Genomic DNA, 18,179 nt, shown 5'->3' on the forward strand with positions numbered 1-18,179 from the left:
TGACCGTCCGGTTGTGGATAAAATCCGGCTCAATAGGTTACGGTGGGCGGGTCACTTAATCCGTATGGATGAAGATGATCCCACCCGGAAAGTCTATAAGGGCAATATCTATGGTAGGAAAAGAAGACGAGGCAGACCCTGCCTAAGATGGAGCGATGGCGTGGGCCAGGACGCCAGACAGCTTTTAGGGATATCGAATTGGTGGACTTCGGCGCAAAACCGGGATGTCTGGAGTTCCTTATTAAGGCAGGCCTAGACCGGATACCGGTTGTTGCGCCGTTGATGATGATGATGATGATGAATCTATCCAAACCGGACACCGCAAACCAGACAAGGTGCTAAGTGGAAAACAGACGAATGCTCTGCGGGATGAGATGAGAGTTTTCATGGATGAGGACATAGGAACTGCGGTACCTCCAAGTGCGACTTTTCTCAGAGAAATCAAACACGAGGTGATCGAGTCTCTGTCGGTACGGTGTGAGGGAAATCCCGTCACACACGGACTGCCGCATACTCATCTAATTGGTTTCCATAACACATTAGACCAAGTTTATATCGAAAAACATAAAGATTTGTCAAATCAACCAGCAGCGTGCCAAAGCCTCCTCCTATCTGTTGGCAGCGAGGCTGACAAAGCTGGAGGACTTCCCCTACATTTTTCTGGTGCAAGAGCCATGGGTTCGATTTAACAGAATCTGTGGCATTGGATCATTAAATGGGGCTAGGATCCATAAGCCCGAGAGTTTATGTCCTGATGGCACCGACGGTTCTTTCACGAGCTCCAGACTGGATTGAGGACAGACCCTCCTGGAAGTATACCATCCGGAGAACAGGTGAGCTAAGTGGCAGGGGAAGAATTGGCGGTTCTTGCAACCCCTTCAACACGCAAGTGCTGCAAGAGGAATTGGAATACTGCGAAAGCGGTTGTTACCCATGAAAAAGTGAAAGCTACCATACTGTCCTTTGAACATTTCAAAGCACCTGGCATGGAGGCATCTAATCAGCAATGCTAAAGGAGGGTTTGGAGCACTTAGAGCAACTTCCAAGAAATATTTTTTGAGGATGTCTTGCTCTGGGTTACGTGCCTTCCACATAGCAAAAGCTTAAGGTAGTCTTCATATCGAAACCTGGGAAAGATGACTATTCTAATCCAAATAACTTCAGATAGATCAGTTTGACTTCATTCTTGCTGAAAGGTTTGGAGAGACTGGTGGAGCGTCACATTCATAGAAACGCACTTAGGTCACACCCACTTAATGAAAACCAACATGCTTACCATCGTGGAAAGTCTTGTGAGTCGACTCTTCATTCTTTGGTTACAAAGATAGAGGATGCAACTTCGAATGGTGAGTACGCGATGGGGGTGTTCGTGGAGATTGAAGGGGCTTTTGACTATGCGCTTTTTCAAAAACTTCGTGATGCCGCCAGAGCACATGGTGTTCATGATGCTTTAATTAAATGAATCCATGCTATGCTAACGCAGAGATTTTTGTGCGCTGAGGTGGATGTTGATCGCTATCTGACATACAACGGAAGGCTGCCCCCAAGGAGGTGTGCTTGCGCTACTACTGTGGAGTATGCTGATCGACTCACTACTATGCGAACTGCAAAATTTACCAATACACGCTCAAGCTTATGTTGATGACGTAGCTTTGCTTGCTGTTGATCGGAATCTTGGAACGGTGTGTATAAATATACAACGTGCCGTTGATTTGATAAACAATTGGTGCCTCCGATACGGTTCTTTAGTTAATCCAAATAAAACGACAATGGTATTATTCACAAAAAGAAGAAAACTGGATGGACTTTGCCTCCCTGAGATGAGGGGTACTAGCCTTCAACTCTTCGAAGAAGTGAAATATCTGGGAGTCACTCTAGATAAAAATCTTCTTTGGACCAAACATGTACAGATAAAGATGAAACAAGCTCTCACAGCTTATGGGAGTCCGGATGCTGGGTAGCGAAGTCCTACCGCCACAGAAACATCCTAGAGGAAATACCTCGGGAAATCTGGACATCCCCCACGGACTATGCCACACGCAAGCTGCACTTCACGAAAAACTTTGCTGTGGACCTTCCAACCAGGGCAAAATGGAAGACCAGCGGCGTGTTCCAAGACTATGATACTGTATTCGTTACGGATGGATCAAAGATGGTCTGTGGAGTCGGCGCGGGGTTTTCTCGAATACTGCATGATTCGAGCCCCAAGCGTAACATAGCCATTCTGGCCGACAGCCAAGCAGCCATCAAGGCCTTGTACTCAGCGACGACATCTTCCAGGCTAGTGGGGCAGTGCAGAGATGCGCTGAGCCGTCTGGGCGACACACTCAAGGTCACTCTCCTCTGGGCTCCCGGGCATAGGGACAGAATGAGCGGGCTGACAGATTGGCCAGGCAAGGCTCTGCTCTTGGCAGTCCTTCGGCGAATACAGTCGGTATTCCGCTGGCGGCTGTCGGGAGCCAAGTCTACTCGCACTACCTAGCAGTCGCGAGCCTGAGATGGCGAAGGCTTACAAGCTGTTCCAAATCAAGGAGAATTTGGCCCGCTTATAACATAGCCCGATCACGAGAGCTCCTGTGCCAGACGCGTGCAAATGCTTTCAAGATTAGGGCGGTCTGCACGGGGCACTGGCCCATAGGGGGCCATGCCGCTAGGCACGGCATACCCTACAACTCAGATTACCGAAGCTGCGGAGAAGGAATTGAAACCCTCATGTACTTTCTCTGCAACTGCCCAGCTCTGGCTAGAGTCAGGCTGCCGATACTGGGTAAACCATTCTTTGGAGACCTCAGAGAGATTTTTGGCTGCTCTCTTTCGTGAATGCTACGGGCTGGCTCTGAAGATCCGAGCGGGTGGATTCTGCCTCCCTGCTTCCAAAACAACAGTCATTGTCTTAAGAGTTTGTGGCATCAAAACGGCGTACCAAAGCGCTAATTGGGCTCCTCGGAGCGGCCACTGATACCTACCCTAATTACCTACATAAGGATTTGTAATTTCCACCGTGTAATCAGTATGAAATATTCCCCGAAAAATCAAAAAAATACTTCGACTCTGGTAGAAATTTATAAAGAATTGACGGGTACGTCAATCGGAGGCCAAAAAGTTCGAGTTAGGGAATAATTCGACTTGTAGCAATTTTAGCTTAGAGCGATTCGACGGCAGTTCGTATATTCCAGTTGCACTCTATTCAGAATTTTACTTAAAAATGGGAAGAACCACCCGAGACGTACAAACTGCCTTCATCCAGATCGAGCAGGCGGCGCGAGATCTTGGGCTGCACATCAATGAAGGCAAGACAAAATATATGGTGGCAACGTCAGCACCGAAAACCAACCAACCAACCAACATCAAACTAGTCAAATGGGAAGAATAAAGATAGGAGAATACAACTTTGAGATCGTTGATAATTTCTCCTATCTACGATGATGAAATCCACGCACGATTGTTGGCAGTCAACAGAGCATATTTCAGCTTACAAAAACTGTTCCGCTCGAAACATCTCACCATAGGGTCAAAGCTCTGACTGTACAAGACAATGATCTTGCCAGTCCTCAAATATTCCTTGGAGACTTGGCTTCTTAGCAAGAAGAATTGCGAACTCTTGGCCGCGTTCGAGAGAGGAATCCTCCGAAGAATTTTTGGCCCTCTACATCAGGATGGACGATTTCGTAGTCTACATAACGATGAAATCTATGAGCGATGCCATGACCGTCAGGTTGTGGATAAAATCCGGCTCAATAGGTTACGGTGGGCGGGTCACTTAATCCGTATGAATGAGGATGATCCAGCCCGGAAAGTATATAAGGGCAATATCTATGGTAGAAAAAGAAGACGAGGCACACCCTGCCTGAGATGGAGCAATGGCGAATCGAATTGGTGGACCTCGGTGCAAAATGTCTGGAGTTCCTTATTAAGGCAGGCCTAGACCGGATACCGGTTGTTGCGGCGTTGATGATGATATCAAGTACCACGAACTTATAAAATATACGAAATTAATCATCTGGCTATTGTGCATGACAAAGTGCAAATGTGCACGCTCTGCAACCCTCACATTAGCAGGTTTTGCATACGAGAATATTCTCCTCAATTCGTGGATGTCTTACTGAGGATTCAACTTCAAATGGTGGACAATCATTATTATAATTAATTAGATGACTCAGAGAAAAGCATGGTCGATTATGTAATTGACATGACAAAATTTCCATGGAGACCTTAAGTAGTTGCCAAACGCCGCGGCCTCAAACAATACTGACCACGTTCGAAAGACCCTCTTTCCTACCTTCTTCAACAGAATGGTGTGGTCTAAATAAAACACATTTTTTCTATTTTCCATATATTCCATTTTATTTGACTCCTTCAAAATGGTATTAGAAGATATTTATCGTGTATTTCAATTCTTTAAAAACTATGTTTAATTTATAAATACTTCTTTATTATTTTCAGCTTTTTAAAATATTTCATATAATATAGTCTGCATCCATATTCAAAAATTAATAGGATTCTTCTTTCTTCAAAATGCACACAAAACTATGTACTATTTACAGATTTTAGATAAAAAAAAATTAAAACATAAATTTAACCGGAAATTCCATGAATGAATGTATTTGGAACGTAATGATAGAAAAATGAAGCAATGAAATTTAAATTCAAGTACAAATGAATTAAATTAGAGAAAAAAACAAATTACAATTCTTACCTATCATTCTCGGTGTGAAAAACGAATCTTTATAAGATCAGAGAAATAAGGAAATAGGATAGGCCAAAAGCCGAAGCAAGTGAAACCTTGGCTTTCAAGTAATAGACAGTGAACCAAGAAAGAGGTTCCAATACCTTTTAAATAAAACTTCAGAAGATTCTTCCTCCATCATCCGAACCATCAAATACGGTTAAAAACTTGCGTGAAACTTCTATCATAAATGTGGATATTTGATAAATAGCCACACATATAAGCAAGGCTTTTAGGCCATCCTATATATTTCCAAATTTAAGGAGAAAAAATAACTAAAAAAAAATCACATCAGACTCTACGACTTGCGTCATTTCTTACTTTTCTTCTTTTTCTTTGAGCTCTTGTTCTTCTTTTTACTTTTACTTCTTTTATGCTTACTACTTTCACCTGATTCAACAGATGACGATCTACGTGATTTCTTTCGGTTCTTCTTATGTTTGCTTCGCTTTTTCTTCTTGCCGTTATCATCTGAATCTGACTCCGACTCGGATGAGCTACTTGATGATGATGAGCTGCTTTCAGTTGGGCTGTGTGATCGTTTTGGGGCACTACTAGCTCGAGCTTCCGGTGTTTTTACTTTATCCTTAGAGTGTCGAGACACTATATTGGGTTCCGTTGGTTTTCCATTTGTTCCAGCATTATCGATTTGCTCATCGTAGTCTGGTACAAAATTGGCTTCATCTATAGTTGATTTTTTACGTTGAAGAGTTTTCTCATTACCAACTTTCGAATCAGATTTCTCAGTATCCTTTGAGCGATCTCGTTTTGATCGTTTCTCCGGAGGAGTTCTAGCGTGCTCATCAGCATGCTTACGTTTGTGTTCACGATCGCCTCTAGTAGCTCTGTCACGATTGTTTCTGTCTGAGCTTCGCGATCTAGAATCGTCTCGCTTCGGCTCCTTCTGGCGTTCGCGATCTTTACTTTTTGTTCGATCCTTTCCTCGTGGATCTTCACTCGGCTGACCTACACGTCGATCTTCTCTTGTGTTTGGCCGTTCACGCGACTTGTCACCGCCACGATTCCAATCAGCTTCACCACGATCTCTATCTCTGGCAATATCCCCTCTGCTTCGGTTTTTATCGCGTAATCGATCTTGTTCCCATGCTCGATCACGATCGCGATCAGTTCGCTCGCCCCGGCTACCACCGCTGCGATCCTGGCCAAAATCTCGCCGCCGATCTACTTCTTTCCGTTGATCCCGACCTCTGCTATTGAAGTCAGATTGGATCCTCTCCCGACCACGATTACCCGCCGTTTCATGAACACGTTTGACTTCGCTGGTACGACGAACCTCCCGATCATCGCGACGATATCCTGCTTCGCGCTCTCGAGATCTGCTTCGCCCCGGTCGGACCTTTTCCACAGTCGACTTCCGGACAGGTGATTGAGATTTAGAACGATGTTTCCGTGATGACGGTTCAGTAATTTTGCTTCCCAGGCGATCCTTAATAGACTTTTGTTTTTCAGGTTTAATTTCAACGGAACGTTCCGAATTATTATTGGCAGGCACTGTAATTTGAACAGTGGCCAATTCCCGATTCGGACTTTTAACTTGACTAATCACAGACGGAACTGGAGATGCGTCCTTTGATGGATCATTTGAATACAGTTTTTGTCGCTCTACGCTGATTTTCTTAATTTCTATGGGACGAATGGCATTAATCGCCCTGGCGAAGATAGCATTTTCTGCTCGTTTCAGAACTTCTGTTGTCACTTTACCAGCCTTTTCATCGGATGCATCTAAGGCGTTCAATGGATTGGATTCATCTTTGCTCTGTGAAGGATCATCATCTCGCTCCCATTTTGAGAGTTCTGGCATAATCGAGGCATAAGGGTTACTCTCCTTCTTTTGTTCAGTCACTTCCATTTCGTCAAGGTCAGGCTCAAAATCCAAATTTGCATGAATATCAAGAACTGAATCGAAACGTTTAAAATCGGGAGGACTAGACTTCTTGTTCTCTTGATTTAGCGGCTGCGCTTTCTGATCGTTGTTCTCACCTGCATCGGCCATAGAATTCTGGTAATCATATTTAATTTCTTCATCTTGACAAATATCCCCGTATAAATCAAGGATTTCATTTTCATGCTGTAATTGTTGTTTCGATTTTGTAGAGTGTGCATCCGTCTCTGGTTCTTCAGTATCCTGAATTTCCCCCTCTTCCATAGTCGAATCGGTTTCTTCCTTTCCACTTGGAGCATCGTCAGTAGGCGGTGGAGGGTTGAACAACTGTTCATCTGGCAAAGCGTCGCGGTGCTCATCTTGCAATTGAAGTTGAGGTTGTGGCTGTGGTTCTGGTTCAATCGATTCAAAACTTTCCTCCACTTTACTTTCTCGTTGCACCTCCTTTTTGATAGTATCGCGTTCTTTGTCTTTCTCCTTGTCGCGTTCCTTCTCCCGCTCCTTCCGTTCCTTTTTTTCCTTCTTGTTCTTTTTACGATCCGCATCCTTGTCTTTCTTCTTCTTACGCTTTTCCTTTGTCTTCTTATCCTTCTTTTCATCGTCTGACGAATCTCGCTTCTTTTCCCGGCTCTTCTCTCGCTCTTTCTCACGTTCACGCTCCTTTTCCTTCTCACGTTCCTTTTCTTCCCGCGATGCTCGTTTTAATTCCCTTTCATGTTGCTTCCTTTCTTGTTCCCTTTTCTCCCTTTCATTATGTTTTCTTTCCCGTTCTTCACGTTCACGCTTTTTCTCATGCTCGATTTTATCGCGTTCTCGATCATGAACTTGATGATCACGATTGCTGTGACCACGTTCTTTGCTTCCACGATCGCGATCCCGCGTGGGATAATCTTCAGGAATTCTTTCCAATCGATTCGGACTTTTCGATCGACTACGACGTCTGCCATGATTCTGGGCACTTTGCCGACTAGCTCTTGACCAGGATCTAGTCTCACGATCTCGACCTTCGTGATGGCGTCGTTCCTCACGATCACGTTCGGTTGAATGTTTATCACGAGCTTCATTTGGAGTATGTCCCCGATTGCGAATATTCGATTCTTTTCTTAATTCATGTCTATAATTACCTCCGCGTTCACGATCGTCAAATGGATTATTATTGTTCCATGAATTATGTCGCTCACGTGGAGAAGGCGGTGACGCTTCAAATCCAGGTGGGGGTGGCTCATCGTTTCCGGGCGGGCCGTCCTCAAACCTCTCCATTTTATAATCATGATTACGATCACGATTATATTGTTCCCGGTGTGGTGGAATGCGTTCGGGATACCTGAGAAAAGAGAATAAATAATTCAGATTAGGTTTTTTTTTCGGAACTGGAAAATTGAGCAAATAAAATAAAAAAAATAAATGGCGACAGGTCACTCGTAACATACTAAACCTCCAGTTTTGGGTCAGTTTTAGATACGATCTCTGCTTCAGTCCGACATCAAGCTGTTATGTTCGTTGCTTTGTTTTCCTGACGGAAAATTATTTTATTGGAAATAATTCAGTTGATTGTGCGTTTTCAAATTGCATTTATTAAAATTGTATTTTCTAGTTACAAATTTATCTTTCAATACATCGAAAATAAGGAGCAGAATTTTAAACTGAAACTTGTTGGGAGAATTTAAAATAAATGTGTACTTATCATTATAAGTGCTTTCAATGTAATCTTTGGTTTTTATGCCCACATTTAAAGGAAAAACAAGCTTGAAATGGCTCTAAATTTGGAACGAACGGATTGCTAAAAACAAAGTCGTTTCTAACACAGTTTTTATTGAGACAAAAGCATAGGCTTTGTCTGCAGTTACAATTAAAGATTAAATTGAACTTGTAATTTCAATGAAGCAAATTAAAAATCCAAAATAATAAATGCGAGAAGCACATCATGTAGGGAATTAATTTCAGAATTAAATTTTTCATTGCTTATAACATTTATAAAAAAATACAATGAACTCTTAATAAGTCGCTCAATATATCTTGTATTGATTTATAAACTCATTGTTTACAAAGTTCAGATTATTATTGAATTTTAAAGTTACCGAAAACAAACAAAGTAACTCGACAATGCTTTCATGTCCTTATGAACCCAATTAAAATATAAATTCAAATTTTATTCGATAGTTTTTTGCATGGATTCCAATTGTTCGGGTAGACATCGTTTTAAAACTGCTCATTTTTGTTTTACAATACACAATACATACAAACAATTTTAATATTTGCCACAAAGTGCCTTTAGTATGCTTTCTATGTGTTATTTCTAACGTCTCTTCGCATTTAAATCATAGCACTGATTAGTATATACAATAATCGTTGGCGCGATAATCCAAATGGATCAGAGCCTTAAAACGTGTTAGAGCACTACATTATTCCTAAAATATTAATTCTACATATTTTCTTAAAACTAAAAATTACTGTCTAATTTCATATTATGAAGAAACGCACCAGGACATGTACTTTCCTTCATTGAATCAAACTAAAATCTAATCTACTTTTGTACTATTATTATCACCATGTGCTTCTCTTTCAACCTTATCCTCATGTCGATACATATGTCTATTCTTTGCAAAATGGTTTTTATCTTCGAATGTCATTCTAAAGATTTATCAATAAAAATATTCGCCATTTACTAACGCCATGAAATTTCTAAATTAAGTGAAAAATTTCTAGTTCTTCAGAGATTTCAGAGTCATAATCTTAGCAAGAAGTATCCTAACAATACGAATTTCGAACGAATTTAGAGGAAGCATATGAGAAATTATCACACTTATTAAAAACTGTTCATATCAACCAAAAAGGAGCAACACAACCAAAGGGATCAATAGATATGAAACTGCACCATCGTGCATTCTTTCAGATTATCGATTGGATAGATTCAGAGAACGAGACGTGTTACACTTTTTGAGCCCCCACTCCCCTATGCTTCGCGCAGAAATAAGATCAGTTTCGAAATGAACTAATCGAATCCTTTCATTTGATACCCCAGATGATCATATTCTATGCAAAAAATGTACACCCCCCTTACGCATGTATGGGGTGCCCCCTCTTAAATCAATTGCAAAAGGATGCCACTCGTTGTATATAAAGGTATTTACAGACCACACGATCTCACTAGTTTTCGTGACAATATGCTTAGCTTCAGCCGTTTTCCAGTAAATCGGGTGTAACAGATAGACAGACATTGAATCGATTCTAATAATAATTTGTTCCACACGAAATCTTGAAAATGAATTCATAAAGGATGACTGAGGGTTTTGTGAAATGCAAAGCCAACTCATCAGACGCTGCCCCACTTCTGCCCTGGGAACAGCGTGATCGAATGTGGCTACATATCATAACCGCTTCATTTATATATGTATAATCGCAAAACGGCGATATATATTCCAAGTGAAAACCACCTTATTTTCAGGCTTAAATTAAGCTGAACTGAATTTTTTTCTTTGTTTTTGTTGCTGAACTGAACTTTTTTGTTTGGGAAATTCGTGTGTGTATTAAAGCATTGCTTTTTTCGAAAAGAAAATACTATTTAAGCCAAGGCTTGGCTTGATAAACAACAGACTTGAAATAATAAAAACTTGTTGTTTGCACTGATGAAGGGAACAAGTGGTTCCCGAAATATCGGTATTTGCAAGAATAAATACCCACACCAACGAATAAGAAACAACAAGTTTTTATTATTTCAATTAATTAATCGTTGGAAACACCGCATAATTTTACTCTGATTATTCGGACTTTGCACCTGGAAAATCAACCGTTCACAAGTGGTTTGCTAAGTTTAAACGAGGCGAAATGAGCATCGAGGACAATGCACGCAGTGGACCCCCCAAAGAACCTGTTATCGACGAAAACATTAAAAAAATCCACAAAATAATTTTGGATGAGCGCAAAATGAAGTTGATCTATATAGCTGAGGCTCTAAAGATATCAAAGTAACGTGTTGGACATATCGTGCATGAATTTTTGGATATGCAAAAATTCTCTCTGTGACTCTCGAGTTGACGATTCTGAGCAGTGTTTGAAATTCTTCCTCCACAAAAAAAAAAACAGAATGTAGGCGTCGATATCTGACAATGGACGAAACATGGCTCCATTATTTCACATCAGAATCAAAACCATCGTCAACTGAGTGCACTGCACGTGGTGAATTGACTCAAAAACGTGCAAAGATGCAACAGTCGGCTGGCAAGGCAATGGCATCAGTATTTTGGGCATGGTATAATATAATATTGAATAATAAAATCAAATTTTATAAAATAAAATTTCTCTTTGTTAGCATACGCACTTTTCAGCCCAACTAACTATTAACAGTAAGTGATCCGAAATTTTATGGCAACAACCACAGCAGTACTTCCGTAATACTAAAAACGAAAGTCCTTTGTCGCCTTATATTGAAGGCCTTGGCCAACACTTCCCGAAATGTTACAAGAAATCCTGGTGGTAATGATCTACTAAGTTTCAGGGGTTTCAAGGTTACGATTCCTTGAACAAACGAATATGTCTTAGAACTTAGAACTCGGACAATACGAGAGGATTCTCCTCAAAACTAAACGATCCAGTACCCATTCCTAGTCAGGAAAAACACCGAAAAAGGTGAGGCCGTAGAGTAAGAGGACTACTTCTTAGAAATCCGACCTAAGAAACAAAAATTATATGAACATGCGTATTTCGAAAAGGTAACAAATTTGGTCAGGAAATGCTCCACATTTACCTTACCAAGAGCACAATAAAGAAAACCTGATATGGAAGGCATTAACGATATAGTCTATGTCATAAACAGAAGTTGAGGGCAAAACAAAGGCCTTTGAGGCCGTGTGCCCCTGTACACACCTAAAAGGACAATAGATGTACTCCGCGTTGGCCAAGTATATTAAAAGGTCGAAATCGTTCGAAGTGAATAGAGCGATATAAACAGTATCAAAACGTTGATGACCTTCCAGATTGCGGTTCAGTAGGTAAAGTGACCGAAAAGAAAGGAAAACTGATCGTGGCCTTGTTTTGATGATATGTTGCGCTGAAGCAATACCTCTAAAGGACATTACGGCGCAATCTTGTGCCGAAGCCCTCTGTCGAGAGTGGATCCCTCGCTTTGGTGTCCCTGCAGTGATTATCACTGACCAGGTGATGCAATTTGAGTCCATCCTTCTTCGGTGTTAGGCAAATTCCTAGGATTCAAACGCCAACGGACTACTATCCAATGGGATGCTAGAGCGTTGGCACCGGACGTTGAAAACCGCCATTATGGCCCGCGACGATCCTTACTGCCTCTCGTCTTACTTGGCCTCCGAACAACCCGCCGAGAGGAATTTGCTGCCAGCCCCGCGGAGCTGGTATGGCCCAAGGCTCCCAAGTGACCCGATCTTCGACAAGAGATCAGGTCTCACAGACTCTGGATTGCTGCGTCTGCTGAGAGACAACCTCCACCGCCTTAAACCCACACCTCCCAACTACCCCTGTTGCGCCACAAAAGCATTGTTACCGATTGAAAAAACTTTGTTGAATTTTATTCATTGAAATTTTGTATAAATTATGCCGTATACGGATTTATTTGTCGAGCTGTAAATCCCACCCCAGTATGTAGTGAAGTGATGAAAAGATAAGAAAATTTACTGCGTACACCTAAATTGTAAATCGACATAATTAAAAGGACCGCTTACGTGAAAAAGATTATTCCATCAACTTGCATTTGAGTATGATAAGTCGCATGTTTCAGAGTCATTAAGAACCGAATACGAATTTTACAGCAATGCTAGATTTAATCTTCCTGATATGAACAAACTTTGCCGAGAAATCTGAGCTGGATGTGGTTGAGGGCAAATAGTTGTCTGCAAGATATTGCAGGGCAAATATTTAACCGTATTAGCTTCAAACTTCCGAAAAACGCTAGATTGCGGGGTGTGTTGTACACAAGCATTTGCAAATATTTTATTCTTTCCTAAATTACAATTCCGGATTGATAACAGGCAACCTTAAACCTTAAGTCCAGTTCGGTTACCTTTTTTTAGGAAACCAAATTGGACAAAAAAACTTTTGCTAAATGCCAAACTTTAGAATTCTGGAATTGTTGCCCATATGAATTTTGTTAGACGCATCATACGGATGCGTCCGATAAACTAATAGTTATCGACATATAAGTTCACCGGGGTTACATTCTTTCGCCGATATTTTTTTTCTCTCATTGATCGATAACGTCTTGAAACGGCCATGGCTGGATGTTGTAAAGAGATTCAATGAACGATGTCGTGTTTCATCAAACACCTCAACTACGATAATGCCATTTTCTTGTCTTCTCATCGAATCATGGACTTTATACAGATGACTCTGCAATTGTAGAAGGGAACTGACAATAAAACACTAACAAAAACCAAGGTCTTCAGTCTGACAAATCCCGCTCTCTTCCTATTTGCATTAACAGACAGAAAATTGAAAGAGTTGAACAATTTGTACATCTGAGAAGCGTCACTTCTGCGGAGGGTAGAACAGAACTTGATGTCGCTCGATGTATTAACAAATCAGGAAGTTCCAGTATCTGAGCACCAACATCAAAGTGAGATTCTTTCGCACCTATCCGTTGGTGCTACAATTTCTAATTTTTCATCAACTTATGTTTGTGTTGTATCATTGGGCATATTGATCAAAGGGTAGAAGTGGCAATGGACGGGTGATTGAGAAAAGGCGGCAATAGAATGGCCGACAAGTAGGTCCTCCTAGAATTACGTCGAGCAGAACAATAGAGAACGGATGCAAGCTTCTCGGAAGGTCATAGAGGAAGCAGAAGCGCATTACAAGAAATCAACCGCAATGGTCCGTTGATGGACCAGTCACAGACTGCAGCACCATACGATTACCGTGTTATTCGCTACACTTTCTTGAAGTTTACTCTATCCACTGCCACTTCCGCCGCCTAATCAATACATCTATCTTTAACTGTCCCGCACATCAACTTAGGTAATTGTTTCAGGTTTTCTCAGGACAGAGCAACCCGATAAAACGGCGAAGACGAGATATTGGGGCTTTCGAATAAAAGTGGTGTTCATTTGCCAAGTGCTCTTCCGATATAACACGGCAAGGAGAACATTGGTGTAGAGTAAACTCAATTTGATGTTAGCGTCGGGTGACACTAATCTGGGTGCCACTTTCGGTAAAAACAACTCAATGTTCTGCCCGTTGATGCAGATAGGAAGAACGCGATGACCCGACAGACTGAAAACTTTAATTTTGTTGGTATTTATATTCAGTCCGGCTCTGCTTGCCTCTGCTGCCAAATCCAGAGCCGAAGTCTACAGCTCGGTGAAAGAGCAGATAGATGTCATCACTATTGTCGAGTGTTTGAAGAAAGATGTCATGGCCCATTGAGTCCTCGACATTCTCCAGTGAGGGCAGTATGGAGAATATTATCGATCACATGAAGAAATAGTATCGGCGACAGAACCCAAGCTTGCTGGACTCCGCTTTGAACTTCAAATTCCTCAGAAATTTTACCTCGATGCAGCACTTGACATTTTGAACCATCATATGTCGTTTCTATAATAGTTTCTTCGGAATTCTACTCCTGCGTAGAGCATTCAAAATACACTCTCTGTACACGCTGTGGGAAGCCTTCTCGAAATCAATCACATAGCATAGAATATTAGAAGTGCAGGCTTTTCGGGGAGACCTGCAGAGACATCAAGCAGGTAGTGGATACGCTATGCTGTGTTTAGGAGTTATTGGCCATCATATACTAATATACGGTTAAACTAAGCTAAGCTTTCTGATGATTCTCGCGTATCTGGTATAGGATTGATAGTTGTACGATTTGTAAGTGGCTCTCTTACGTCAACCGAACAATCTCAGACCGACTGAGGGGAAAGGACGTGGTATACTCTTTCTAAGAAATTTAAGTTAAAAGAGCGAAAGATAATGGAATGGATTGAATATTTGAGCAAGAAAGTTTAGATGACAATGATACGTCATGGAACTGAGGATAATTAAGTCGTAAACAAAAGGAATTCAGTTTTATGCTATTTCTTCCAAATTTCTGTAGACAGAATTTTGTTTTTGGCTTTTTTACTAGCTACTTCTCGTACTGGCGGTTGAAAGCACATTAGCCTGTTTTATGTTTTGTGATAGCATAGTTGATACTGGCAAGAGTTAGTCCTAGGTAATTGTTTTTACATATACTGAGAAATACGTACTGCTTGTATAAGAGAAAATTCAAAATACAAGTAGACATTCAAATTAATTAAGGTTTTGAATTTGTACGTTTTAGAAAAAATGCTGTTCAAATTTATGAAACCAAACCACATTATTCCATTCGAGGCTACATTACTATACCAATAATGATGATGCTAGTACTATGGTATTCCCACAAGCATCTCCTACATATACAATATTTATAGCATGGTATTCTGAGAAACATTTCCTACATTTACAATATTTAAAACATTTGCAGTTTTATTCATTCCTGGGAATTATTATTATAAAACGTGTTGTCGATAAACAATGACAGTTGTATGAAAATTTATTCTAATGATCACCTAATGAAATGAATAATTAAAAATTTCAAAATAGTTTAAAATTTTGATTTATAGAGTTAACATTAAATTCGTTGCAATTATTTTGACTAAAGGCATGCTATTTATTACATTTTCACATGTAATTAATTTATTTCTATTTTTTCTTTATTTAAACTTATCTTAAACCTTTAAATTTATATGAAGTTTGCCTTGCTTTAAACTTTTACTGTTAGAAATACAATATTACAAATTCATCCGTGTTTAACTCTTGACAAAAATGTGTATAATATTAAATAGATATTACTATGAGCAATTTTCGGCTTCAAAAAATCATTTACAATACAAAACGACTATTGAATATGTATGATCTATACTTATACAACATCCGAATATCTTTAAAAATAAAATACCAAACAAAATATTCTAAGAAAATTCACACTTTTTTGCTTTCTAAACCTAATTGATTCATTTTATAAGATCCTATTTCGATCAATAAAAAACAACGACAATAAACTGCTTATTTCCTTAAATCTTATTCTTTTACTATTTTGCAACTGAATTATTACCAAATTAGGCTTAAGATCTATTGAAATTAAACTTAAATTGTTGTTGAATACAAAAAACTTTATAACGAATTCAAGTTTTAATACTAAAATTAGATATTTTATTGCTAAGGAATATATCTGGATGTAGAAAAGGATTTAATGAAACACGATTATGAAATCTTAAAAAATATTTTATTTCATTGTTGAACGAGAACACTGAGAGTATTGCATACTTACATATAACTCTTTTAGTGCTGTTTCAAAATACCACGATGCTTTCTGACGATCTTAGAAGTCCATCCTCACGTCGTATGGAAGATTTTAGTAATACTAACTACTTAAAAATACTACTTAAGAATTATTTTCGAAAAAAATGGTTTCATACTATTTTTTGTTAGCTTTCTACAAATTACTATATTACATTTTTCTTTTCTCATCTAATAAGATACTAGAAAAGACAGAAACTAGTCTTCTTAAGAATTTTGCAGAAAATTGATACTTTTTTTCACAGAATACGGCGGTGTGGAGTATCAAATTAAAGAGCTCGATTAGGAACATAGAGGAGTGGGGACTCAAAATGTGCGCCCCAATAATTGTAACAGGTCTCGTTCTCAGAACCTATCCAACCATATTTTAGAAATTTACCCGAAAACCTCCCTTAAGTTCATTCTAGAAGTGCAACATTCGATGCGGTCATAAGTAACAACAATGCATAATTTTGGAAAGTTTGACAAAAATCCAACCATTATTAACAAAGCTGTAGAAGGTCAAACTTGCGCATTTCACCTGAATTTATCGCACTCTAAGGCATGTATCACGTCATCATCATATAAAGTGAACTCATGTGAGCCAGAGTTGGGAGTTTGGAAATGTATATGTATATCAAGGAATATTTTGAATTGGAGTCATATACGAATGGAAGAATGTGAATACTGAATAGGAAATTTCTCACGCAAAATGAACACAAAATCTTTATACCCGAAGCGCGCAGCTTCCGGTATTCTGACTTGTTAATGAATTGATTGAGAAGTCTGCTGCTTTTAAATCGCCAAATAGTAGGTAGTTTTTGAAGCCAGGCAAATGTCTGCATTAGAGTTAGACATTACCACTGTCAGAATAAGCATATATATATTTCTAAACTCGGAATATTGCAGCTCACAGTATACATACATTTGGGAGCATCTCAATTCAGCATTCCGTTTTGCTGCGAACACGGTCATGGATACCATATGTATATGAGCATAAATTGACAATAACACTCAGTGCTCACATAAATGCTCCGGAATTGGATGTAGGGGTTATTTGTTTTCAATTTGTAGCGCCGGCACCGAACTGAATGTTGCTCGACGCATTAATAGCGCTCCACCCGTTTTCGCTGCCCTGTTTAAAATATTGAAATGCAGTTATCACAACACCAACATCAAGTTGAGACTGTTCTGTGCTAGTGTTCTTTCTGTGTTGCTATTTGGGGGTAGCACATTGAAAGTGAACCCCACTGTTACTCGAAAGCTCCAAGCCTTCGTCAACACCTGTCTGAGTCGTGTCACCGGAATACGCTGGCCTGACACTATCGCAAATAAAGAACGTGATCGGTGCACAGGCCTGGGACTCGTATGTGACAGTGGATAGGTTACACATTAAGCAAAGGCTACAGTTGCATTGTGCTACACTATGCACTGAGCAACTCGGTCGCGTTGTACTGTTGCCTGGTGCCTGGTGGTTGCCTGGTGTTGAAAAATTGTACACTCTTTCTTGCATGCTCGTTCCTTCCTCCTTCAGCTTAAAGAAGGAAGATTGCATTCATTCCATACCTTAACAGTCCCAACATTTTCGCCAAATTTTGTTTGATCGTTCATGAGAAAAGTGCATGTGGCAGGCAGACAAACAATAAACTGATTTTAAAAACGTTTTGTGTTCAACAAAACCCGTGAAAGGAATAGGGAAAATATGCTTCGTCTATATATCTTGAATACCCAATGTAAACTATTGTCGTTAATTATGACGCCATAATCACATTTCTATGACTTCTAGTTTTTGACACCATACTGCCGTATTTTTAACAAATAGCGAGGATTTCACCATTGTGTACCACACCACGAAAAAACTTGCAGGTGATCGCCAGCTTTTTGATAGCCAGTGAGAGATGTTACCATAACAGTAGGCTTTTCACGCATGATGGGCTGGTTAAGAGGCAGAAGAAGCACATCACCACGATTCTGAATCGCATAACATCCGGTGACCTCTTGTGAATAAAATATCTAGTCAATATGAATATGAAATCGTTACCAATAAATGGAAAAGGGGGTGAACGGTAAAATTTCAAAGAAGGGCATCTGTCTTAAATACGACAATTGGTTGGAGAGGTATTTCAGCACGTCTTGCTGTTGCGAAGTTATTAGTTAAAATCAGCCTAGCATCAAGTAACATCTCGACAATTTTATCGACAGGTTTTTCAATCTGGATCCTCCCATACC

The 18,179-nt window shown here is 40.0% G+C and overlaps 1 protein-coding gene across 4 annotated transcripts in view; it reads right to left on the reverse strand.

Annotated features, from left to right (window-relative positions):
• Nucleotides 1-4,603: 4,603 nt before the first annotated feature.
• LOC119646523 (E3 ubiquitin-protein ligase RBBP6) overlaps nt 4,604-18,179 on the reverse strand; it is a 35,766-nt gene continuing 22,190 nt past the window's right edge. For all 4 annotated transcript variants that reach the window (XM_038047012.1, XM_038047002.1, XM_038046994.1 and 1 more), the window contains one exon: nt 4,604-7,953. In XM_038047012.1, coding sequence (XP_037902940.1) covers nt 5,037-7,953 — 2,917 coding nt within the window. In that variant the 3' untranslated portion in view covers nt 4,604-5,036. The remainder of the gene's footprint in view (nt 7,954-18,179) is intronic.

This window comes from Hermetia illucens, chromosome 1, assembly GCF_905115235.1.
Source record: "Hermetia illucens chromosome 1, iHerIll2.2.curated.20191125, whole genome shotgun sequence".
Taxonomy (NCBI): Eukaryota; Metazoa; Arthropoda; class Insecta; order Diptera; family Stratiomyidae; genus Hermetia; species Hermetia illucens.